Raw genomic sequence first — 26,584 nt, 5'->3', positions numbered from 1 at the left:
ATGGTAGTGACAAAAGGCTTTGAATTTGTTAATGTACTGTTTCACTTGTTTTAGGAATTCTTCCCATGACTACCACATGGGCTAGTCAAATGGTTAGTGTATAATGCTTTTACAGTTGTCTCTTCCCTTGCCTCTGGTCAGTTTTTTTCCCTGCACCTCCTTTTCTACTCAACCTCCAATAGCCTAAAAATATTTATTTTTAGTAGCTTTGTTAGGAGGTAGAAAGTACCTTTGATGAGTAAGATAGGAAAGTGGGTTGCTGAGCACTTCTTCGGAAGATGTTTTTACAGAATGTTTTTTAAAACTTTTACCCTGTTAAGTCCATAGAGTAGTTGTTCCATCTTACAGAGTTAAGTAATTACATTATCACTTTAACTGGGGCATGGATATAGTGTATTCATGATTCAATTAAGGTGATTCTGTAGAAAATATAATTTAACTCAGTATTTGTGATTTCATTCATAAAGCCCCATGGTTTTCAACATTTGTTTCTAGAACTTGTCAAAGCAGACTCACTTCTTTGACCTTGCATTTTCATTGAGTTAATCTTGGCAAATATTTCTGAATAACTGATTTAGCTAGTTACGGGGGAGGAGGGGCAGTTGGGTTCAACTTTCGGTGAAAGTTTGATGGGAAGTAAGTTGAAAGAATCTCTGAGCAGGGTGTGGTGGTGTACACCTGGAAACAACCCTCCTCACTTGCCTCAAAAACAAAAACCAGTCATGGAAGCTCACACCTAAATCTTAGTATTTGGGAAGTTCAGGGAGAGGAATGTCTGGTGTAATCCTGAACCACACAAAATGAGACTCTCCAAAAATAGAGAGGTGGGGTTGATGAAAATCTAGATTAGTCAGGTAGAAGTTTTAACTTTTACTAAGAATTTCTTTGGGGTTGTAATCGGCTTCCTTTTAAACACATTTATGAAGTGATCTACCTTTATAATTGGGCAAGCTTTCTGTTACAGAAGAAAGTGGGCTCTAAGTCAGATAAGGAAATATTTTTTAAAATTAGCTTTTACTTTGGTTATGTGGGGGCTGGAGAGGTGGCTCAGAGGACCCTGGTTCAATTCCCAGCACCCACATGGTGGTTTAAAACTCTGTAACTCCAGTTGCAGAGAATCTCATGCCCTCATACAAAATATATGGAAGCAAAACACCAGTGCACATAAAAATAAGGAATCATCAAAAAAAGCTTTGGTTATGTGCTTTTAATATTTAAAATACAAAGTTCATGTGCTTTGATGATCTCAGAAAGCACATGTGAGCTGGGCATGGGTTTCAGAGTTGTCTCCCCAACTTGGGAAGCTCAAAGAAATCTGTCCTGGAGCCCAGGAGTTGGAGACTTAACATGGGGAACATAGTGGGAACCAGTCTCTAAAAACAAGCCAGATTCTAGAAAAGCACATATATAAGTAAACAAAAATTATACTAATTGGTTTTAGCCAACTAGTTTTTTGCTTTAAAATGATAGTGGTACTTGGTTTCAAAGCTGTGAAAAATATTTTCTCAACAGTAGCCACTAAACCTTTTATCTATAAATCACTTATCCTAGTTTTTTTTTATACACCTACTGTATTGCCCAAGCTGATAGCCAATGTACGGTCTTAAGCAAACGTCTCACCACTCCTCAAGTAGCTTGGACATGTGCCCCACTCCACTTAGACTCTAGTTAATATGCTTCTGTTGGACTTGGAAATTGTAATCCAATCATTTTGCCTCAAGGATATTTACAGACAACAAAAGATTAAAAGCCTTAACACATTCTGATTTCATTTACTTTTGATCATTAATAGGTTTATTAATGTTATTGCATGTACTTTTTATAGGAAAATTAGAAAGTAGGTAAGAAAGGGACTCACGAAACAGATATAACCACCACAGACATTTTTATTTACACTTTCTAGATTTTACCATATGGGATTATTTTCACATATATGTATGTGATCGGAAAGAAAGATACCGCTATTGTAATGTAATTTAGCATTACTTTATTGACTACTAGGGTTTATGTCAGGTCATTGTCTTGCCTATTTAATGATTTATTTTATTGCACAGTTTATATAGCAGCTCATAGTTATCTAGCAATGTTGGGTTTTGATACTTTCCATGGAATCCTTGTACCTTAAATTCGGTAAACCTGTTAGTGAAATTTGTGTCAAAATGATAGAATTTTCATTGGAGGTAATTATTAATCTTTTACATTCGGAATTCAGAATTTAGGTTTATAATCTGAACTGGTTTCTGATAAAATGATTATTGATCTGCAACAAAAAGGATAGTGTAGTTTGTCACAAGGCTAAAATTTTAAATCTAGATTTCATAAAATATCTTTCCTCCCCAAGTTACACCGTGCTTGTAGATTCGCAGAGCTACATGAAGGATAAACTCTTTGTTGGTTTTGGTGCTGGTGAGTGAATCAGAGACTTGTGCTTTTGAACCAGTCACACTTCCAGCATGGGCTCTTTGTCTTTTTTCAATACAGGGTTTTTCTTTGTAGCCCTGGCTATCCTGGAACTTACTTTGTAGACCAGCTGGCCTTGAAATCAGAGATCTCTACTTCTGTCTCCTGAGTTCTGGGATTGAAGGCATGGACCACCATCTCTGGGCTCTTCCATGGGGTCTTAGCATAGCCTGTACTGGCTCAGACTCACTGGATAGCCAAAACTGGCCTTGGATTCTAGGTCTTCCTGCCTTTATCCCTGAAGTACATGTGCTCTTTAGGTTAAGTTATCCTGCCATCTTCCTCTGCTTATATTTCATTGACATGAATAGTGTATTTAACTAGTGTCTTGAATTTGATTGCCATTTCTAGGATACCTAGAATACTTTGGTACATATTTAACCTCAAGTTTAAAAAAAAAAATAAGAAGTTAGCCAGGTATGATAGCTCATATATGAAATCCAAGTACTTGACAAGTGGAGGCAGATAAATCCAGGGTCATCCCTGACCTAAATTGCAGATAGCGTAGCCTACAGGAGACCCTCTTAAAAGCCACAAAATGTAAAGAAGTCTCAGAATTTCATAGTGTCTCTTTGCTTTGTACTATCTTTGTAATTCTGTTCAGTTCTGGACATGAAATAAACAGAGTGGTCAAAATACAGACAGATAAGCCAGGTGTGGTGGTACATGCCTGCAACCTCATTTCTCAGGAGGCTAATGTAGGATTTAAAGTTTGAGGCCAGCCTGGGCAACATAGTGAGACTGTGTCTCAAAATAGAATAAAGAATGAGGGCCTGGATATTGCTTAGATGATAGAGCACTTGCCTAACACATAAGGCCCTTGATTTAATCCCTAGTACCAGGGGGGGTATATTGTTGCTTACTTTCCTGCTTGTGTTCAAATAGACTCCTCACCAGAATTTTCCGTATGAGTTTCTTGTGTTGCTCTCACCCCGCCACAAAACCTTATCATTTATTGTCCACATGGATTCTTTAATTTTACTATGTATCTTACAGAAGTTAGTCCAAAGTGACCAGGTGAATACTTAACGGTGGATGGTCCTGCTAATGTTCCAAATAAAATGTAAAACCTATTATTCTTATGTGGATTCAGAGCTAGTTTACTATGAACGTGGTAAGTTACACAGCTGAAAACCTGATCTTAGAAAAGATCCAAGAACATAAATTACAACCCAAGCAAAAGCCAATGGCAAATCAAGCCTGAGTGTATGGGAAGTTCTACAATTTTATTCTGTGACTTTGTATTAAATACAATTGTAAAAATAAAAAAGTAGAGACTTTTCTACATGCCTGTCTTAGCTCTCAAATAATGACATGGAGATGTTTCAGGCACAGGGCAGATGATACTCAGCTATTCTAACCTGCAATCGTGGCCAGGTACCTGTCATCTTAGTCTCCCCTGCCTTGATGGTGACTCTCTCATGGCAACCTTCTCTCCCTGCTCTCCACCTGGGACCTCCTCACTGGGATCATAAGTCCCACCTTATCCTGTCCTCCCAACTATTGGCTGTTCAGCTCTTTCTGCAACCAGATCTCTGGGTACAGAAATCAGCATTTGAATACACAATGCACAAAACATCCTACCCACAGCAGCGTTTCGGCTTTAGTGAATGGCAAACAGTTCCAGTCCTAAGAACTGTGGCCCACTTACCTTAGTATTTTAGGAAACATTTAAGAACTCCTAGCTGTCCTGAAATTTGTTCACTTCTGCACGGTTCCTCACTTTGATACTTTTTTTTTTTTTTTCTGAAGTTGGATTCTATTGCTTTTGTCATTGCTGTAACACAGCAATGACAAAAATACTTACTTGGCTCACAATTTGAATGCTCTGTGGATTGTGGCAGGAAAGTCATGGCAGGAACATGACTTTGCATGCTGTCATTGCATCCTCAGGGCTTGGGAAGTGAGGGACTACTCTTCACTGGAAACACCGTTATAGACACACTGGGGTGTATTTGTGCTTCTAAATCCATTCAAGTTGACAGTGATGATTCATCCACCACAGTTGTTAACATGGTAATGTAGAGTTTTTCCCCTGGCGTTCTGGTAATTTAAAATTTGTATCTAGGTTCTTTTGAATTTTTTTTTTTTTATTACCTGCTATGCTGCTGTGCAAAATAGGGTTTCCTGTGATCTCTGGGTAAACTTTCTAAGCAGTGTTTTATGGTGCTAGTGTTCTCCTGGAACCACAGAAGACAGTGAGGGCTAGTGGCTGTTCCTCACTGTGTACCCCTAGCAGTGGGATTTGGCATTCTTGAGAGAGTTGCAATATCACTCATGCCTGGCTTTAATTAGCAGCTTGTCTTGTCTTGTTTTGTTTTGTGATTCTGGTTGGGCAAGTGCTTTACTGTTGTGGCATGCCATGCTCTTCTGACCCTCAAAGATTCATGGTAAATAACAGTAACAAAAATAATGCCATGTAACTATTAAATCTGCCTCATATACTTTTTTTTCTCAGTTAAAGAGAAAATACTTAAAATATTTTTTCACTTTTAAATTCCTGATTTCAAAACTGGCAAAGGTTTCAAAGACACAGTGTATGTTTGATTCATTTACTAGGCTTTTCCCCAAGTTCCCCAAGTCTCTCATCTACTCCCGAAATTGGTAGCTAGGGTTTCTTTTTGTTTATTTTTTAGAAGAAAATAAGACCCAGTGAGTCACAAACAAACAGGATAAGAAAGTAGGAGGGAGAGTAATTGGGATCAGAAGGAGTGTGGAGGAGAGGAAAAGACTGGTTGGTGGGATGAAGAGACAGGGTAGGGTAACTGTGATCATAGTATGCTCTATAATCCATATGAAGTTGTTTTTTAAAAAAAGGTGGAAGGCAGTTTAGACTTCTGAAGTCAGCCTTTGACCTCTGGGTTAGCAAGTCTCTCTTCCCTCTTACTGTCTTTCTGCCCACCTTCCTCTGCCTCTGGGGATTGAACTGAGGGCCTTGTGCATACTAGGAAAGCACTCTACCACTGCTAAAATCCCTAGCCCTTAGCAAATGATGTGCTTCTGCTTTCTTTCCTTTTGTGTTACTATATTTAAAGGAACATTTCTTATAAATAACATATAATTGGATCTTGTCTTCAATTTTTTAAAAATCTTACATGTATTTATTTTGTGTGCATGTGTGCCTAATGAGTGTGTTTATGATCAGGTACATGTGTAGAGGTTAGAGGACAACTGTGTGAGAGTGTTCTCTGTTTCTACCATTGTGGTTTCTAGGTAAGTTTAGGTTGTCAAGCTTGTTACCAAGAGCATTTACCTACTGAGCCATCCCATTAGCCTTCATAGTTGCCTTAATACCATATTTAATAATCCCTTTTTTTAAAAAAAAAATTTGTTGTTTTTCTTTTGTCTTACTTTTTGTTTATTACTGGTGTGTTTTCTCTCCCCCTTCCATTTATAGCTGTGAGTGGCTTATTTGTATGAGTGTATGAATGCCTTTTGTTTTTACTTTATGTGTATGCTTGTTTTGCCTGCATATATCATTCCTGATGTCTTTGGAGGTCAGAAAAGGGCATCAGATTCCATGGAACTGGAGTTACAGTCAGTGAGCTACCATGTGGTAATGGGAATCAAACCAAGTCCTCTGGAAAACAGCCAGTGCTGTTTGCAATATGTCCAGCACCTTAATTGTCTTATTTGATTATATTTTTCTCTTCTGTTAGCATATCAGTTACAAAATATCACAATAAAATACAAGATATACTAAGGAGACAAAGGCAGACCTATATACCTACGCCCCCCCCCCCCCCATACACAGCAAGATTTTTAGAATAACAAGTAAATGGTTCTTGAATACAGTGGCTGTTTGGTAAGTGAATGCTTATTGGCTAATTTAATTTGTATTAAAGGGAATGAAAATTGTTTTTGTTTGTACTGTAGGAGAATTTTAAACGCAAAGACTATATAGACCGCCAGAAGGATAAAGTTGCTTTAACATTGGCTCGCCTCGCCCGCCATGTTGAAGTGGAAAAACAACAAAAAGAAGAGAAGAACAGGGCATTCAGGGTGTGTATTTATTTTAATTGGAATTTATTAGTACACAGAATTATTTATAATAAAGAGGTAAAAAACATAGAATTTTTGAAGAATTCTAGTGAGTGACTATTCTATTTAAAAACATACAGAAAATGTCTTCTAATTATTTTTGGTGTTTGTGAATTGGCTGGCGTTTTATAATTCATATGTGTGCATGTGCGTGCCTATGCTGAACATAGGAGGCATCTACCTTGTGTTTTAAGACAAGGTCTGTCATTGGCCTGAAGCTCACAGATTAGGCTATGCTACCTAGGCAGTGCGTCCCAGCTGCCTGCCTTCCCAGCTCGGGGATGGCATGGTGGCTGCTTTTTATGTGGGTCGTAGGGATTGAACTTAGGTCCTCATGCTTAGGTGGCACATAACTCCTGAGTCACCCTCTAGCCCCTACTCTTATTACTAAAGATGATTTTATTGTAATGATTAGTTAGTAAGAAACTGGTGGCTTGTGAAGTTGGGATAATTTGCTTTGTGTTTTGAAAAAAAATCACATTAGTATATTAGGGCTTTGGAAGTTTTATATGAATGATTCTTTAAAATTTTTATATTAAAGCCAGTATTTCTGGCTGTTGACTATAAAAAATTTAAATTTAAAAATTTAAATATGTACATGTCAACATTTTTGAGAATTCTTTATGGCTGTACTTTTGGAACAATATTTTATAAATTGTCTTTAGATTAAAATCTTGGTCAATTTTTTTCACTTCACTTAACCCTTTGTCTATTGCTGCAACAAAACACTGTCACCAAAAGCAAGTTAGAGAGGAAAGGGTATATTTGGCTTACACTTTCATGTTGGTGTTCACTATCAAAGGAAGTCAGGGACAAACCTGAAGGCAGAAGCTGATGCAGAGAGCATAGAGGAGTCCTGCTTACTGGCTTGCTCCCCATGGCCTGCTCAGCCTGCTTTCTTATAGAACCCAGGACCACCAGCCCAAGGGTGGCCCCACCCACAAAGAGATGCAGCCTCTTCCATCAATCTCTAGTTAAGAAAATCCTTACATCTGGATCTTATGGAGGCAGTTTTTTCAATTGAGGCTCCTTCCTCGCTGATGACTCTAGCTTATGTCAAGTTGACGTAAAACTGTCCTGTACACCCTTATGGAAAATCTCAATATGTGCCTAAAGAGGTCATGTGTTATTCTCTAGATCCTGAAAAATCCAGGGTTCCTGACTCTGGTTAATTCTCATTCCTAATACTATGTAATAGTTGTTGCATTGTATTGTTTAGAAAATAAGAGGAAAGTTAATACATGTCCATATAGAAGCAATTTTTTTTAGAAAAATTTGATAAGCATTTGGTCATATGAAATGTGGATAGAAAGAACTAAATACATATCCTTTTTTTCAGGGGTTGTAATGTACATGTTTTTGTACATGGGTTTTGTGAATAAGGCTTTATTGGATGCTGCTGTGTTTGTTCACATACTGTGTGGCTGCTCTGATGCTGCAGCAGGGGTGAGAGGAAATAGTGGAGACTGCACAGTGAGCAAACCTAAATATGTTTGCTGTTCGCCCCGTTCTGAAAACGCAGGCCAATTCTCAGGGTATATGGTAACAGACATTTTGAACCATAATTTAGTATATGCTACTGAGTGTCTAAAATTAATGTTTTTCATTCAAGTATTTACTAAGGTCTTTTGTATATTAAACCATAGAAAATTTGAAAATATCTAAAATTTTAAAGATGGAAACAGTCTTTATATTTCCATTACAATATTGCCTTAATTTTGCCTAAATACGGTTTTTAACCTTTTTGATAAGCTTTTCAGATATAGTTTATGTAATTTGATATGGCTCCTTTATTTTGTCCTCATTATTTAACACTATTTGGTGACCTACAAATTAGGCTCTCAGCATGAAAAATGTTTGGTCATTTTTTATTGACTTGCATCAAATGTGCTGTAATTTGCCTACCTCCCTGTTGTTGGAGATGTAAGTATGTGGCAAACTTTGAGCAAATAAATGTAGGCTCAGCATCTTAGTGTACTACATAAGACTTTATTTTGACATATATAATCTTTGGTATAGATTTCTAGATGTGGAGTTCTTGGGATAAAGAGTAGTCAATATTTTCTGATCATTGATGTATCAAAATCTTTTACCCAAGAAACAGCAATCACCATAAGTCAATGAATTTTTTTTCTTATTATCTTTAGGAAAAAATTGATTTTCAGCACGCTCATGGTTTACAAGAATTGGAATTTATTCAAGGACATTCAGAAACAGAAGCAGCAAGACAGTGTGTGGACCAGTGGCTAAAAATGTCAGGTATTCATTGAGATCACATTTCAGTTCCCCGAGCTTCTTAGAAGCCTTAAGGTAGAAAGTGTGTGGATTTGATTCCATTTCTAGTGAGCATAGACGGTATTGGAATTTAGTGTTATGGGTGGACCAGTAGTCAGGTGCAAGCATCAAGAACCTCAGAGATCCCTGGAGTCTACATCAAAGATACCAGACATGGTAGCATGTATTTGTAACCCCAGTGTTGTGGATACAAAGACAGGAGAATTCCTGAGGCTCACTGGCCAGCCGGCCTAGCCTACTTAGTAAATTCAGGTACTGGAGAGATCTTGCTTCCACAAAGGTGGACAGTACCTAAGAAACAACACTTAGAGGACACCCAAGCTGGATGGCCTCCATGTGATGTGCATGTGTGTGCGTGTGCACTTTTTGTTTTAGTTATATTAATACCACTCTACAAATAGCCTGTGTCACAGTGGCCTGCTTTGCTGCTAACTTCCTGTGGCCCCTGAGCACTTTAGGTATTTATTAGATGTTGTATAAAGTAGTCTCTGGAGGGACATGTACCAGTTTAAAGTTAGATCTGGTGGATTTGTTGTCCTTAATCAGTAGGGCCTGTGCTGATACTTGGTGCTTAGACTGTTTTAAAGCTTGGCTAGCCTTTTTTGTTGTTGCTTGCTTTGAGTTTCCTGGAAGGCCCACTGTGAAACAGTTTTTCTCCAGGTGAGTAATCTGGAATTTTCAGAAGAACCCGACTTTTCATGTCTTTCCTACCACAGGGTAATTGATAAAATTTACTTCAACCACTTAGTTATTTGGACAATTTAGATTAAAGGGAAAATAAGAATTCAAGGGAGAGAATCAATTCATATAAGTGAGGGAGCTTTGTGTTTGCGTGAATGTGTGTCCCAATAACCTATTTCCTTTAAAATTATTTTCTAAGAAAGATTGTGAACACCTAATCATAAGTAGAGCCATCTACTTGATGCTGTGTTCAGTTTCTTTTGTTTGGTCATTATTTTGATGATTAGTCTGATACACCGCTATCTGAAATAGTAACTAAGAATTTATGTTATAATGATTTAGGACTCAAAACAAATGCAGTTAATTCTGGAGCAAGAAATTCATTCCGAAGTGGAGGCAGAATGTGGCGGTCTGAGAAGCCAATTTTGTGTCCTATAATGAACTGTAACAAGGAATTTGACAATGGCCACCTTCTTTTGGGGCATTTAAAAAGGTAAGTGGGATGCTCTGAATGCAGACATCAAAGGTTAGTCATCTAGGGGTGGAGGTTTTTTTGTTTTCTGTAGTGTGGGGGATCCAATCCAGGGTCTTTTTTTGTGTACAAACAGTTCTCAAAATGGTTTTGTTAAAAGAAGTGTGATATCCCTTTACCAGTATGGTTTTAGCTTAATATTTGAAACTCAATTTGTTTTGTGCTATTTTGGTATGTTATTTGTAATTTACATTTATGTTTTTTTTTTAGAAAGTAAGATTGCTTTCTGGTATTATAGTGCAGTTGAAATAGTTGTAGAGAAATCCAGCCTGTAAATATAAATTACAGGAGGTAGAACATTTACAGAAATTTTGTCTATCCCACATAATCTAATACAGCATCCCAAAGTATCTACTATAAGCCAAAATAATGAAATGCTCTGCTGTGGCCCATTTTACTGACTTGCTGAGTTTCTTTCTAGTAGATCATGAGAAAGCAGAGGGTTTTTGTTGTTGTTGTTGTCGTCTCCTTTTCAGATAGCTGAAAGATGGAGAATTGAGAGTTTGGGCTTCTAGCCATTTTTCTTCACAGATGTCTCAAGTAGAAATAGAAAAGGCTTCCTGTGTCTGTGTTCCTGTAGGTCAACCTCACAAGCTTAACAAGCAAAGCAAAGTGGCTTATCTCCTGTAAAATGGATCTTTCTGATGTTACTTCCCTTGATTGTGTAGGTTTGATCACTCCCCATGTGATCCAACAATTACATTACGTGGAGCTCTCACCAATTCCTTTGCATGTGTGGTATGCTATGAACATTTTGTTACTCAACAGCAGTATAGAGATCACCTTCTTGCTAAGGTAAAGCATGTACTATGAGTAGATACTCTTTGTCTAGATGACCACGGAGTTGGTATAGTTTTTTTTCCATGTTGCTCATAATCTTGCAATCACTAATGGTGCACATAAGGGTAAAAACTTTGAATATTGAAAAATAAAATGACTTGGAGCACTTAAGTTATTGTGGACACTTAATAGCTAAACTCCAGCACTCCTAGAGATAAACTCTTCTATGGTATTGATATTTGAAATTACCTTACTCAACATGCTCTATGATTTTGATCACATGACACGAAGTTACATGTTACTCTTTAAAAACTTTTTTTGAGTATCTGCGTGCGCGCGCACACACACGCACACACACACACACACACACACACACTCATGCGTGCACACACACCATTCATATTTGTGCACGTGCTCACAGAATTCAGGAAAAAGAAGCTGTTGGATCCTTAGAGCTAGAGCTACAGGTGGTTGTGAGCTGCTCAGTGTTGGTTCTGGGAATGAACTTGGGTTCTCTGCAAGAGCAATGCATTCTCTTATCCACTGAGCAGTTTTTCTAGCCCTCAAATTCGATTGGTTCTCTCCTTTCAACTTTACGTGGCTTCCAGAGCTCAAACGTGTGCCTCATGATTTGTATGGCAAAGCACCTTTACCCAGTGAGCCGTAGTGCTTCCTTATATGGTATGCTATTTTAATGTACCAGAAATACAATAAAAGGGACATTTTCCAGCTTAACTTACTGGGTAGACTAGTTCCTACTCCTTCCAGTTTTCAGATGTTTCTGCAAGTATGCCATTCTTTTGTAGTAGATACAGTATAATAAAATTTCACTTTGATTTGAATTTCACTTTGATTGTCTTGAGCAAATCCTTTTAACAGTTTTTATTTTGGATCTGCTTATGAACTTGTTTATGAGATGGTGGTAGCAGTGTGATAACTGAAAAAGTGAAAATGATGCCTCATGGGGCTATAAGGATGGTTCATCTAAACCTGTTCAGAACCCTAGTGTGGTCTTGACATGCTCTCAGTATAGATGTGAATTTCCTATCCTTTTGTGTCTTGTAAGCACTATACACTTGTTAAGTTCCTGGTTCTACCAGTAGCACATTTAAGAACATATTTAAGATTATTACTTTAAGGATGATCAATAGGAAGCTAAATTTACAGCAAGCACACATACCTATTCATGCAAACATACAATTTTTAATTTAATTTTAGGGTAGAGGGGCCTCTAAATCAGTTTGGAAACTTAGATGCTACAAAACCTGGTTAGGCAGGCATGGTAGTGCTTTCCTGTGTGCTCTCCATCAGTTTTGGGAGACTAAAGCAAGAAAATTTCTTGAGTCCCTGGAGTTTGAGATAAGCAATGTATGGGACTCTGTCTCAGAAAACAAAACTCTTGACTTTTAAAACTTAAACTTTAAACATTAATATATGTTTGGGGAAATAGTTCCACAATAAAGAATGAGTAAAGGAAGTAATTCCAGTAATAAAGTACTGTTAAGGAAGGAGAAAATAAAGCTGGAGAGATGGCTCAGAGTTAAGAGCACTGACTATTCTCCCAAAGGTCAATTCCCAGTAACTACATGGTGGTTCATAACCATCTATAGTGAGATTTGGTGCCCTCTTCTGGTATACAGGCACACATGTAGGCAGAACACTTAAAATAATAAATAAATAAATCTTTCTTTTTTTTTTTTTAATCAACTGAAAACAATTCTAAAGGATATGAGTGAGAAGTTCTTGGAACAACATCCAGATTACCCAGGAAATGTGTGATTAAATGTTCAAACTTAATTGTAGGCAGGGAATGCAAATTAAAACAGTAATGGTATAAACTTGCTTGATTGAGAAAAATAAAAAAGGTCCCTATTCCCTATTGTTGCCAGGTTTATTCAGTGCTAGGGGATACATTCATTGATAGAGACTTTTTGAAAAGCAATCATATAGTACCTTTCAGTATTCAAATATACATGCCTTCTTGCTATTTAGAGCTACTCCAAATAATAGTGAGAACAAATAGGGGCATATTTGTAAGGGTTTTTATATCATTATTTATAGTGTGTGGTGGAGTGAACTCACTCAAACCACTGAAAATTAGAATGAATGGTTGACTAAATCAGAATGGATCTTCACCATTGACTGTCTGCAGCCAGTAAGAAGTATGGATTCAAGTGATACCAATAGATTTTTGGAAATTGCTATTATTTATTATGGAATGAAAGAGCTAATAAAAATATATGATAGCATTTGATAAAGCAGTAACATTTTCATTTATAAATTTCTCTGTATATTTGTAAATAATTAAACAAAGAAGGTTAATGAGGAATATGTATTGATAGTCATCAGTTAAGTAAATCCAGGGTACAGAGGATAAACAAACATTAGAAAGTGACCATATATCAGAAATGATAAATATTTAGGAAATAAATATCCTTTAATGTAAAAGAAAGATGTCTGTAATTGAATTTGAGGGTAAAGTTAAATTTTACCTGTAGTGTCTTGCTTATGGTAAAAGTTACATAATTCATCCTCAGAAAAGTCAAAAATTGGTATGAAATTTTCCAAGTAAATAAAATTAGAAGTTTTAAAGTGAATTTTAAAAAATTTATTGAATATTGATTTTAGTTGTAATGTTGGTATGAAATTTTCCAAGTAATAAATTGGAAATTTTAAAGTTACTTTTTTTACTGTGTTAATTTATATGTTGATTTTAGTTATGATGTAGTTTTCCCTTTTATTTTAGGTAGCTGCAGCTGATGGACATAGCAAAAGCCTTCTTCCTCAGATTATTCAATGTTTTGCTTGTCCTCATTGCTTTCTTCTGTTTAGCACCAAGAATGAGTGTTTGAAGCATATGTCTTCAAAGAATCATTTCCATCAGAGTTTTAAACTGGGTGGTATGTTAATATATTACTGCTAAAATTATTTAAATGAATTGCATCTTTGCACATTTATACCTTTCAGAATATTTTTCTGCGTTAGCTATGCTTAATCAGTTTAGAAACATAAAAATGAAATGTTTTCTTTAAATTCTAATTTTTCAAAAATATCTGTATCTGTATGTTTTAACCCCCTCCTCCTTTTTCTTAGACAGGGTATTACTTTGTAGCCCTGTCTAGCCTCAAACTCACAATGATCTGTCCGCCTCTTCCTCCTGAGTGCTGGGATTAAAGGCATGTGCCACCACTACCCAGCTATGTCTTACCTATTTGAGGGATGAAGAGAAAATTGGGAAGAAAGCACATATTCGGGACAGTGGTTTTGTTACACCTTGGGGGTCTGGGAAATTGGATCTTCCTCTGTATTTAAGACTCCTTTTAATGAGTATAAGGCACTCTTTGTATGTAAGTCGAAAAGGTCTCTCTTACATTTTGGGTTTTTTTTTTTTTTTTTTTTTTCCTAGACAAGGTTTCTTTGTGTAGCTCTGGCTGCCTGGACTCACTTTGTAGGCCAGGCTGTCTCCCATACATTTTTACTACATAACTGTCTTTTACATAACTGATATACAGAAAGGGAAAGAAGAAAAAGGCTGTTACTATCTGTTCAAATTACTTTGTAATTTATAGTTTATTTGTCTTTCAGATGATAAGGGAACAGCACATCCAATCTCATTTCCATCTTTTGCAAAGAAACTTTTGGTTTCTCTGTGTAAAGATGTTCCATTTCAAGTTAAGTGCGTGGCCTGCCACCAGACTCTGCGTTCCCACATGGAGCTCACTGCCCATTTCAGGTTTGTACAGGTCTAGTCTTACGCTGTACGGAGGTCCTGCTGAGTTCTTCAGTAGTGGAAGGCTTCAGCAGGTGTTTGCTATCCCGTGTCTTTCCTTTAAAACAAGGATGCACAGATCTGGCATAAGGAGAGAAATGAGAGGTGCGGGGAGAAGGGTGGTGGGAAGCGTAAAAGGCCAGGGGTTCTCACACGTGAGTCAGCATTCCCGGACGGCCCAGCTTACCCCTTCCAAATTCTTAATGAGTCTTGGTCCTTAGCAGAAAAGCAAGTGTGGATACCATATTCCTGACATAGTTAATCAATTCTTAACAAATAGTGCTGGGAGCTATGGTGCTGAGCACTGGGAGGCTGAGGAAGAAGGATCACAAATTCAAGCCAGCCTTGGTTACATGGTGAAATTCTATTCAAAGGGGGAACAAAACAAAAACAAGGCTGGAGAGATGGCCTTAGGGATGATGATGATGATGATGATGATGATTATTATTATTATATACTATATATTATAAAGCCCAGAAAGCCCAGCACCCACATGGCACTTCACAGTTGTCTGTAACTACATTCACAGGGGTCACATGCCTCTGAGAACACCAGGCACACAAGTAATCAGATAATGTAGACAGAACACCCATACATGTTAAATAAATAAATAGAGTTAAGTAAATTAATCATTTAAAAAACCTATAATGAGCCAGGAGTGGTGGTGCATGTCTATAATCCCAGCATAGAGGCAGAGGCAAAAGCAGGTGGATTCTCTTGAGTTTGAGGCCAACCTGGTCTACAAAGTGAGTCCAGGAGAGCCAAGGCTACACAGAGAAATCCTGTCTCAAACAAACAAATGAACAAAAACCCACAATGAAACCAGAAAAAAACAACAACATCAAAAAGTGGAATATTGTTTAGAATTTTACAGTATTTATTCACTTATCTTAATGACCTTGTGAATCTAATTTGTTTCACGGTCTGTTACCGTGAATTTGATACTGAGATTTTCTAAAGTTTGCCTTAATGTTTTTAATCTTCTGATTTTACTTTTAACCCCTTGTATATGGATTATAAAGATAAAATAGAAGCAATATAAAAGTATTTTAAGATGGTAGAGTAACTGCATTATTGAAAAAGTATCTTTTAATGCTTATTTGTATTGTTATTTTCAAATTCTTGTCACATAAAACAGAAAACTTACACTTTTTTTTTTTAAATCCAAATTAGGGTTCGTTGTCAAAATGCTGGACCTGTAGCTATAGCTGAGAAAAGCATTACTCAGGTTGCAGAAGAATTCATAGTAAGAGGTTATTGTTCAGATTGCAACCAGGTCTTTGTGGATGAAACCAGCACCCAAAGTCACAAAAATTCAGGACACAAAATTACTCTTGCTAACTCAGTGGAAGAGGCAGTCTTGCTTTATTGCCACACCAGTGAAGGGAGTAAAACTCCTTGTGATTTGCATTTATTCAGTCAACCAAAAATTTCATCACTTAAACGAATTATGTCTGTTAAAGAGTCCAGCGCAGAGGATTGTGTCATTCCAAAAAAGAAGATGAATTTCGGAGTGGAAAGCCGTGGAGGAGGTACATGTGTGCAGAGACAGAGTTCAACAGTTACAGCCTGGTTCTGTGAATGCAGTCGGCGCTTTCCAAGTGAAGATGCAGTGGAAAAGCATGTCTTCTCAGCAAATACAATGTGTTACAAGTGTGTAGTCTGTGGAAAGGTTTGTGAAGATTCAGGAGTCATGCGTTTGCATATGAGCCGGTTTCATGGAGGGGCACATTTAAATAACTTTCTATTTTGGTGTCGGACATGCAAAAAGGAGTTAGTAAAGAAAGATGCCATCATGGCACACGTTACTGAGCTTCATAATGGGCATAGATATTTTTATGAGATGGATGAAGTAGAAGACAAGGCCTCGCCATCCTCTTCTGTGGTGAGTCATTTGAGCACAAACAAACCACCTTCACCCATTACTGCGGACCATTGCCTGACAAACAGTCCACCAAGGGGCAGGTGGCAGTGCCGAATTTGTGAAGAGATGTTTGACTCCCAGGAATGTGTAAAGCAACACTGCATGTCCCTGACAAGCCACCAGTTTCATAGATACAGCTGCACCCATTGCAGGAAGACATTTCATAAGATAGAAACGTTGTACCGACACTGCCAAGACGAGCATGACAATGACATCAAGATTAAGTACTTCTGTGGGCTTTGTGATCTTACTTTTAACAAGGAAGAAGCATTTCTGAGTCATTACAAGGAGCACCACAGCATGGATTACGTGTTTGTATCAGAAAAAACTAAAACCTCCATTAAAACTGAGGATGATTTTAAAATAATAGAGACCAGTAATTTGTTAAGCTGTGGTTGTCATGAGAGTTACGTCTGTAAAGTCAACAGAAAGGAAGATTACGATAGATGTCTTCAAATCATGCTAGAAAAAGGTAAACTGTGGTTTCGCTGCAGTTCATGTTTAGCGACAGCACAGAATTTAGCCGACATTAATGCTCACGTCTACCAGGTGCACAGTAGAGAAGAAAGTGGTGAGGAACCGCAGCATGTGATCATGTGTGGCACCTGCACCAAGGCGTTCCATGACACCGAGAGTGCTCAGCAGCACTTCCACAAAAAGCATGGGGCCTTCCAGAGACCCAGTGCGACTCCCGGTGGGTCTGACAGAGGAAGCACATCCAAGTTTGCTGTCGGTGTCTCACACACCGAGAAAAAACTGAAACAGACTAACTACCAGAAACATTCGGATGCGGAGAAAGGAGCCGAGCATGACATAAGCTGCCAGAATATAGGTATGGGTTTCCAGACTGGGGCAGGTTTCACACACTCACACTGGGTACTCACTGGTATGAGCGCCCACTGTAAAAGCTGAGTGACACGCAGTCAGAGGGTCTGTTGATGACTGCAGCCAGTGTGCCTTTCAGGGAGTTGTGCTTATGTTCTCTTGAAATAGCACAGTAGATCTTTTTTGCTTAAGAAAGAAGTGAGAGTTTTAAGAAATGGCGCTACTCTTTCTAAAAGATTTGGTCGTTCTGAACCTTAAAATCGTATTTTTCTTAAAAAATGAAAGTTCATTTAAAAGCAAAATGTTCTTCCCTTTGTGTGTGAAGTGTGTGTGTGTATATGTGAGTCTTTGTGTGTTGTGCTTAACATTATACATGCTAAGCAATTGCTATATCACTGTGCTACATCACCAGCCCTAGATGAATTTCTTTCATATTTCTTTGACCTTGTTCATATTTGTTTGTTTTTTTTTAATTAAAAAAAAAAATGGGGCTGGAGTGATAGCTCAGTGGTTAGGAACACTGACTGCCCTTCCAGAGGATCCTGTTCCAATTCTCAGCACTCACTTGGCAGCTCCAAGTTTCAGGGGACCCAACACCTTCACACAAACATATATGCAGGCAAAATACCGATGCACATAGATTAAAAATTAATTATTAAGAAACTTAAATTTTTATTTACTTTGGCTTTGTGTTTTAAGACCAGTTCTCACACACTAGCCTCAGATGCCCTGGACCTTGCTGTGTGGTTGGATGATTTAGGAATTGTTGCCAACTCTTCTGCCTCCTGAGTGCCACCATTACACTCATGCCCTATTATGCTCGGTGTGCCCTTTTTATTTAAATATGAGAAATCATAAGTGTAATTGAAGGTTACTTTGTAACAGAACTTTGTAATAAATAACTAAAATGGTGACTAGAAGTAGAGCTAAAAGTAGTAGCTAGAAATGAGAGCATGGAGAGTTGAGAGGTGAACTCCTTCCTTTATACTTCCTTTGACCTTTCTATCCGTATGATTGAATTAAGTGTACAGAATGAGTCATTTATTTAAAAGTTTAATTATTTTGAGCTAGATACAATAATATTTAATAATATTTAAGTCTATAACTTAAATATTAGCTTGGTGAACTGTAAAAGTTAGCATAGAAACAAATTTTTGGCTGCTAGAATAAAATTTCTATGGTTCATGTTTATTTTTTAAATGTTTATTTGTAAAGTAGCACGTTAGCAATATTTCAAGTAGTAGCTTTCAACATTTGTCACAGCCTGTCCACCTGGTCTAAGGCCTCTGTAGTGAGAGAAGAAGGGGCCTGCAAAGCCCTCTGCAGTGGGCCCATTCGTAGAGTCTCCCGGTATCAGCTAGGAACAAAGAAGCACCTTAGTTTGCCCTGCTGCAGAACTCACTGGACAAGACATTTATCTAGGTTAGAGCACCTTGCCTCAGCCCCTCCTGGGGACACACAGCCACTTTGGCCAAGAGGTGGCCTAGGCTCGCAAGTAGCTGGCAGCATGTGAGTAGGCCCAGCAGCTGAGGGTGGCAAACTGGGACTCCAGTTACACTTTCATTACTCATCGTTGACTTAGTTTTTGACAGTGATGTCCCACACTGTTATTCAGACTGTTTCTCATACTCTCGGCTCAGCGACCCTCCCTGTCTCAGCCTCCGTACTATCTCACTGTAGGTGTATACCACCACACCTAGCGGTAGACCATTGACTTTTCACAGGTTTGCTCTAGTACACGTAGGTCTTGATGTTTCGTTCTGGGTTTTCAGTAAAAGAAGCATTAAATCCTTCATGGTCTAATTAATTCTAGTTCCAAAAGAGTAAAATGGTATCCGTACCATTTGATGTTCTCTTGTGCTTTCTTTTGTTCTTCTCATTGCTTTTAGGCAGTGTATGTTTGTTTGGGTTTGACAGAAGATAACCGTAGCATCTAAATCTAATTTCTGAAACACAGAGATGTGACCTGGCTTGTAAGTAGGAGAGGACAGTAGTAATACATTGAAGGGCCTCTGTTAGTCTTAGTAGAAACTTCTCCTTTAAAAATATTCCGAGGATTGCATGAAGACCATTGGAAGCTCTAAGGTGTTGCCATGGTGGGATAGCTTGAAAAGGGGGTTAGGGTAAGAAGTGAAGGATGGGATGAAAGGAGAATCTGAGAGAACCAGGAACTAGGTATTAACTTCTGTTGCCACCTGTGGGGTCAGACTCTGAATTTACCTCAGTAATGCTCTTTTGGGTGTTTAATCCTCAAACCAGAGTGCTACTAATAAATCAATCTAGATTAAGAAAAGCAAATTATTTTGCTGTATTCATTTTGCATGTTCCTTTGAGCCTTCCTAGTTAGAATATTAGGAGCTCATTTGGCTGTAGCTACTCTGCATTGTTATTCTACTAGGTCATTTTGTGTGGTTGTTGATGTAAGTTCAAGAATCTTTTCATACACACTGAATATTTGTGGATAGTGAAATTCTACTTAGTCTTAAAATTTGAATTTCTAACACAAATGACTCTTTGAAAAGAAGCCTTAGCCAGTTGTGGTAGTACATGATGTAGTCTTAGCACTTGGAGCATGAAAGCAGAACAACCAAAGTCCAAGTCCAACCTTGTTACCATAGTGAGTTTGAGTCTATTCTGGGCTAAGTAAGATCCTGTCTCAAATCAAAACGAAAACATAAAGAAAGGCCTTACAGTCAAGGGAAGATAGATTAAGAAGGATATGATCAAGTATGAACTGTCCTAAATATTACCTGGTTTAAGTGTAAACTGCTATGTAAAGCCAGCCATGGTGGCACACATCTGTAATCCCAGCACTTAGGGAGACAGAGGCAGGTGGATCTCTTGTGAGTTCCAGGCCAGCCTGGTCTACAGAACAAAATCAGGACAGGCAGGGCTGTTACACAGAGAAAACCCATCTCGAAAAACCAAAAACCTTTTCTTGAAAAGGTCAGTAGAGGTGAATAATAAGAACAATTAACATTAGACTTGAGGAATTGGGAAATTTATGAACGATTCTTACTGAATTCGTGTTAATGTTTTGTCGTTCTTAGAGGAGGAAGTTGAGCTTCCAGATGTGGACTACCTGCGAACCATGACTCATATAGTCTTTGTAGATTTTGATAACTGGTCGAACTTTTTTGGTCATCTACCTGGACATCTTAATCAAGGAACGTTTATTTGGGGCTTTCAAGGTATGGTTAAGAAGGAAAGCATTAGAGGTACCTCTTCTGCTTTGAGCTTCCTGTGTAGAGTATGAAAGCATTGCTTGAGTATTATTGCTGTGTATTACTTGTTTACATTTATTTTACTTATACAGGTCAGAAGACAATTTGTGGGAGCACAGTTCTCTTCCTATATTAATGTGGGTTCCAAGGATCATTCTTAGGTCGTCAGTCTTGGTGGCAAGCACCTTTACCCACTGAGCTGTCTGGATGGCTGGCCCTAGATTTTCCTGTTGTTGTTGCTATTTATGAGAAATCACTTCACTAAGTACTTCTATAAACCACTGGTCAGACTGATGGGAAAGAATTTTTTTTTTTGAAAGAATTCTTTGATTTACTAAAGTTTAGTGTAGTATCTATTATTGTTCATTTTCAGAGGCAATAACTTACAAAGGTAAGGATTGCCATTAAAGACAGAGACATTAATTTGGATAAATTAGCTAGTCCAGTGTTTTATTAAGTCTAGTTCTGCTGATTGCTATACTTTTTAATTTTTAAAATTCTTGTGTGTGTGTATGTAGTCATTTTCACCCTCATTTCCATCTCATATTTCACTTCTACTCCCACTGAACCCCTTCTTTGAAAAGTGTGCTCTTGCTATTCTCATGTCTGTGGTTTTTGCTGACATAAGTATGGGTGGGAGGTTACTTAGTGGAGCATGATCAGTTTAACAGTGGCTATACTACGAAAGCCAGTGACTGCCTCCAGCAACCATGAACTCCTTCAACAGTTAATTTTGGAATGTTGACGAGCCTGCACTGTGCAGGTTATCACAGCTGTGAGTTCTCAGTTGTGGTGGCCGAGCCATTCCAGAAGGCAGTCCTCTACCCACTGCCTCTTCTGTTCTTTCTGTCCCGCTTTCATTGTGTTTCCTGGGTGTGGGAGGAGTAAGGGTTGAGCATTCAGCGGTCCTGTCTGTTATCTCAGCATTTTGACTAGTCAAGAATCTCTTGATTTAACTTTTGCTTACACAAAAGAAGCCTGTCTGAGGAAGATGGAGAGAGTAAGAGCAGCACTAATCTATGAGTATAAACAGAAATACTGTAAATGCTTACACATTGTTTCTCATCTACTGACTTTGGCATAATTTGTAAAACCCACCAAAATTTGAATTTGTGTACGATGATACCATCTGAAGAATGTTAACATTGTTTTGTTTTTTTACTGTGCTCTCTATCCATATGAACTTTCAAGAAAAGTTATTTTTTATGTGTATGGGTGTTAGGCTTATTTATATGTCTGCACACCACTTGATAGTTCTCATGGAGAACAAAAGAGGGTGTCAGATTCCCTGGAACTAGAGTTACAGACATTTGTGAGCTACCTGTGGGTGCTGGGACTCGAAGAACCTCAGTCCTCTGGAAGAGCAACCAATGCTCTTAGCCATGGAGATATCTCTCCAGCCGTCACCCCATCAACTTTTACTTGTGTAGGCAGATAAAAGGAAGTCAGTCTCCATTCCCACGGTTGTAAAGCGACAAGGTGGTGATGCCACTAATGGGGCTGAGACAGCATCTCATGCAGCTTCAGGCTGACCTCAAACCTGCTCTGTAGCTGAGGCTCCACCCTCATGAGTGTGCACGACCTTGTTTTACATGGTGCTGAAGGTCAGACTCAAGGCTTTGTGCATTCTAGGTATACACTCTAATACTCGGTTATGTCTTCAGACCAGTTCTCACATTGTAATTTAGTACTTTCAAGAAGAAAAATGTAGGTTATATTTTACGTCAATAAAGTTATCAGTATTGTCTCTGCCTACTTGATTATCATTTGTATTTTTTCTAAAATTAATAGGAGGAAACACAAATTGGAAGCCTCCAGTCAGCTGTAAGGTCTATAATTACTTGAACAGGATTGGATGCTTCTTTCTTCATCCTCGCTGTAGTAAAAGAAAAGATGCTGCTGATTTTGCTATATGTATGCATGTAAGTAGGTGTTTTATTAAAAACCTGATGTTAATCTAGGATCCATTTGTATTTTTTTTCTGCAATGACAGCACAGATCATTATTCAGTGCTGAGTTTATATAAAACTTTCTTCATCAGGGTCTCCTTTCTGCTGGATGGTCTGGCGAGGACCCACCACACACGTATTTACTGTTTGTGTCATTCCTCTAGTAGATCTTCAACTCTATAGAGAGACTTTTAGTTCTTTATGAAATTATTCAAGACGATTCTGTACTTGCTGTGTACTAATATACTTTCACATTTTAATATCTGAAGCTGAGAGGCGCTGTATGAATCACTGTTGCACCAGATGGCATTTGCATTTGCATTGGCCTCTGCCAGTCACCCAGCAAAGCTACTGAGCCAGGGCTCACCTCATACTAAGTCCTCTGCTTGGACTTTTTACTGTCATCAGATAATATGAATGACTGCTTTTGCAAATGTGTCACTTGCTCATCAGCCTTAAGAGATTCCTTCTTCCTTTGAGTCAATTAACCTTCTGTACAATTAACTTTCTGTATGTTTTCCCTCTGGGGGTTTATTTGCCTTTTCCTTGAGTTAGGTGGCCTTTTAGGTCCCCCTGTCATACAGGTTCCTCCTTTGTACTTGTCATTTGGCTGAAACATAGATATGTTTCACTTTCATAGATATTTGCTCATTGTGAAATAGGTGTTACTTGATTTGAAACTTGCAGATTTTTAACAACCTATGCCATTTATTCCAACTTAGGCTGGCCGTCTAGATGAACAACTGCCCAAGCAAATTCCTTTCACCATCCTCTCGGGAGATCAAGGTTTTCTGGAGCTAGAGAATCAATTTAAGAAGACTCAGAGGCCAGCTCATATACTAAACCCTCACCATTTAGAGGGAGACATGATGTGTGCCTTGTTAAATAGCATATCTGATACTACCAAAGGTATGCAGCTGCCGTCACAGTGCAGACCACCAAAGAGGAAGAGATTTCACTGCTGAGAAAACCAATAAACTGCTGTCTGCCAGTGAACTGTTGTCTGCTTCCTAAGCCTTTGTGCTTTCATCCACCTATCCTATTTTCCTTTCTTATATACTGAGCATTCTTGTTTGTTTGAGCAGGATCTCCTGTAGCCCAGGCTAGCCTGGAACTTCTCTCTGGGAAAGGCTGATGTAAGAGAGGCTAGCCTTGAATTCCTAATCCGTCTGTCTCTTCCTCCCAAGTGCTGAATTTATAGGCCTATGCCATCATGCCTGGCATTATTGCTTTCACTTTAGTATTTCAGAATGAAGGTAATTTACTGTAATTTCCCACAGCTTTTACGAATTCTATTAGAGAATATCAATATCCACATGTATAAGATATGTATTAATGTCTCAAAGCTTGAACTCAGCTCTTTGTTGTTTAAGTCGCAAATTGATCTTCAGGCGTTTAGCAGGCAGAGCCTAGTCTGCCCCCTGAGTGCACCCAGCGTTGCTAGAGAGCAAGATGTTCAAGCCAGAGGTCAAAAACACAGCAATACCTAGAAGAACGCGAAAAGCCGAGCATGGCCCACTGAATGCTGGCGAGTCTAGGTCCTTGGGAGGAGAGGCTCCTCCTCCTTCATTGCTATGGCTGGCAGTTTTCCATCCACCTTCGCGAGTTTGTCCATGGTTAAGAACACTGAGGTTCCATTTCACCGCACAGTATCTTAAAGTAGTTATACGAATTTTTAAGTTTTGTTTTTCCTAATTTCTGACAAATTATGAAAGAAGAGAACACAGGAGTAGTATTTAAATGTTTTAATAGACAGCTGTGGTGATTCACACTGTGTTTCCAGTAGTTTAGAGACTAAAGCAGGAGGATAGCTATGAGTCCAGGACAGCTTGGGTTTGGGTTACAGAGTTTCTAAAATTAATCCCCAAATGGCCTTAATAATGAGATATATGAGACTTGTCTCAAATAAAAAAAGAAAAAAGATTTGAAGTTTCTGGTGAAGGCCTAAATGAAAGAAAACTGGCTATTTCTTGGTAGTGTTATTGTATGGCTTAGCATTTTCTAACTTTGCCTCTGTATTCCTGTAATCATTTTGAAACTATATTTTTAGTGAAAATTCATAATGAAGATTGTTACTCTAATCAGCAGTTACAGTGGATCAAATGATTGTGCAAATTATGGTTTTATTTAACCCTTTTTTTTAGTTTTGATTTTTAAGGTGGTCTCTCATGTCCCTAGTTGGCTTTGAGCTCCAGATCTCTTGCCTCCACCTGCGAAGTGCAGGGACTGAAGGTCTGTGCCACTGTGCGTAGCACTCAGCTGTACTTTTTGAAATAGTGATGAAGCTGAGTGTGGTGATTCATGGCTGTGGTCTACTCCTGAGGCTGAGCCAACGAGACTTGGGAGGTCACAGCCACCTTTGGCTGATGTGTACACAAAAAGTCACAGTATTGATAGACCGTTATAAAGGAAAGTGAACTTTGTCGTATTTATACTGTGCTGTAGTTCTCAATATTATCTTCCTAGTCTGTGACTTTTATTCACTTAATTTTCCTATCTGGGGCTTCTTTTAAAAACAAAACCAAATCAAAACAAAAAACGCTGTTCCTTTTTGTCATTACCCCTATCCTCAGCAACCTGCATTTTTGTCTGTGTCACACTAGGTCAACATCCTGGTTTTTTGTTTGTTTGTTTGTTTGTTTGTTTTTGTTTTTTTGCTTTTTGTTTTTTCTCTCATGCTGTAGTTTGTGACTGTTTCTTGTAGGATTTAGGATGGGAGACCTGTTGTAGATCTGTCTGTGTTGCTGTTGTTTGGTGTATGCAGTGGGTTGGGTAAGAAAGGTTGATGAGCGTGTCTCATGAATGCTCACATACTTTCGATGGTCCTTTTCCTCATCGCTTGATCTCAGAAGTCACTGGAACTCACTGCTTTGAGAGAGAGAGAAACTTAGTGAAATGCAAAAACTGTGCCCACAGAAGGAAGGGCGTAGCTTTGATTGAAGGCTAACTTTGTGGCTTCCCAGCTGAGTGAGCTGAGAAAGGTTACTCAGCATTTTTTTTCTGAAGGTTATAATAATTGGTGATTTTTATAAATATATCTAACAGTATATAAAGCACGTTAGATGCTCAGAAAATCGAGCATCTAATAAAATATTTTTTTATTAGTCCTGCCATAAAAGGCAGATATTCCTAGCTACTGTGTTTTTAAAGTAATAAAAGGGATCATTACAGAAGAGGGAGCAGAAAGAGTCAGAGTGAGAGATGATGGATAACTGTAAAGAAACTGTCTTCCAGGTGAAACAGGGCAGCTGCAGTTATGAACTCTCAGTTGCTGTGTGACAGATGCACAGCGCCTATACAAGCTCAAGCCAGACCAAAGCCCCAGCCTGGGAAGGGGAGGTGGGCATGCAGTCCTACCCATGCCTGAGGAGCTGTTAGCAGTAATAGCTGTTGTAGGAGGGGTGTTCCTGTCTGTGGATTTCATGGCCTTTTTCTTTCTTCCTTCCTTCCCTTTTCTTCTTTCTTTCAATTTAATTTTATGTCATTAGTGTGAAGGTGTCAGATCCCTTGGAATTGGTGTTACAGACGTGAGCTGCCACATGGGTGCTGGGAATTGAACCCGGGTCCTTTGGAAGAGCAGGCAGTGCTCTTAACCACTGAGCCATCTCTCCAGCCCTGGCCTTTTTCTTAAGGCTATAGTTTTGGGGATAGGGGTGATTCAGTAGAACTTTGAGAATTTGAGGATCTGTTGAGCTTTCTCAAATGTGAATGCACAGTACTACATGAGCATTTCAGATTTGTCCCTGTATGAGGCACTAGCCAGCGAGCAGAACTCACTTTTACAGAAGTGCTTTTGTCTTCTGCCGCGGTTGCTGGGCCTTGAAGCAGTTAGCGCAATCAGTGCCCCCTCTAGCCCCGTGGAGGCTTATTCTGTAGGGAGCGTAGCGGGACATTCTCTCACAATAGAAATCTGACTCTCATTCTTTCTAACTTTTTGGAAACTTGACATCGTCAAGGTCGAACATGGTATTTATTAGATCAGAGTTTTTGCATAATCAGAAACAACATTTGAATAGTGGCACAAATACTTGGAGAGTTGGGCTGTTGTTAGTTCTTCAGCTAATTGGAAAGTTTTCAGAAAATATTTAGCTCAGTAAAAATAGA

General features: G+C 38.5%; 1 protein-coding gene across 4 annotated transcripts in view; it reads left to right on the top strand.

Annotated features, from left to right (window-relative positions):
* Positions 1-26,584, top strand: part of Znf451 (zinc finger protein 451) — a 76,873-nt gene that overhangs the window by 38,779 nt on the left and 11,510 nt on the right. For 3 of the 4 annotated variants that reach the window (XM_021659787.2, XM_060369823.1, XM_060369824.1), the window contains 10 exons: positions 6,337-6,462; positions 8,649-8,760; positions 9,820-9,970; positions 10,678-10,804; positions 13,536-13,689; positions 14,375-14,522; positions 15,732-17,314; positions 20,358-20,498; positions 22,323-22,453; positions 23,203-23,389. In XM_021659787.2, the coding sequence (XP_021515462.1) occupies positions 6,337-6,462; positions 8,649-8,760; positions 9,820-9,970; positions 10,678-10,804; positions 13,536-13,689; positions 14,375-14,522; positions 15,732-17,314; positions 20,358-20,498; positions 22,323-22,453; positions 23,203-23,389 (2,860 nt within the window). The remainder of the gene's footprint in view (positions 1-6,336; positions 6,463-8,648; positions 8,761-9,819; positions 9,971-10,677; positions 10,805-13,535; positions 13,690-14,374; positions 14,523-15,731; positions 17,315-20,357; positions 20,499-22,322; positions 22,454-23,202; positions 23,390-26,584) is intronic. The other variant, XM_060369825.1, reaches the window with a different exon arrangement.

This window comes from Meriones unguiculatus, chromosome 16 (assembly GCF_030254825.1).
Source record: "Meriones unguiculatus strain TT.TT164.6M chromosome 16, Bangor_MerUng_6.1, whole genome shotgun sequence".
NCBI lineage: Eukaryota > Metazoa > Chordata > Mammalia > Rodentia > Muridae > Meriones > Meriones unguiculatus.
This window is presented reverse-complemented; position numbering and strand designations above follow the sequence as displayed.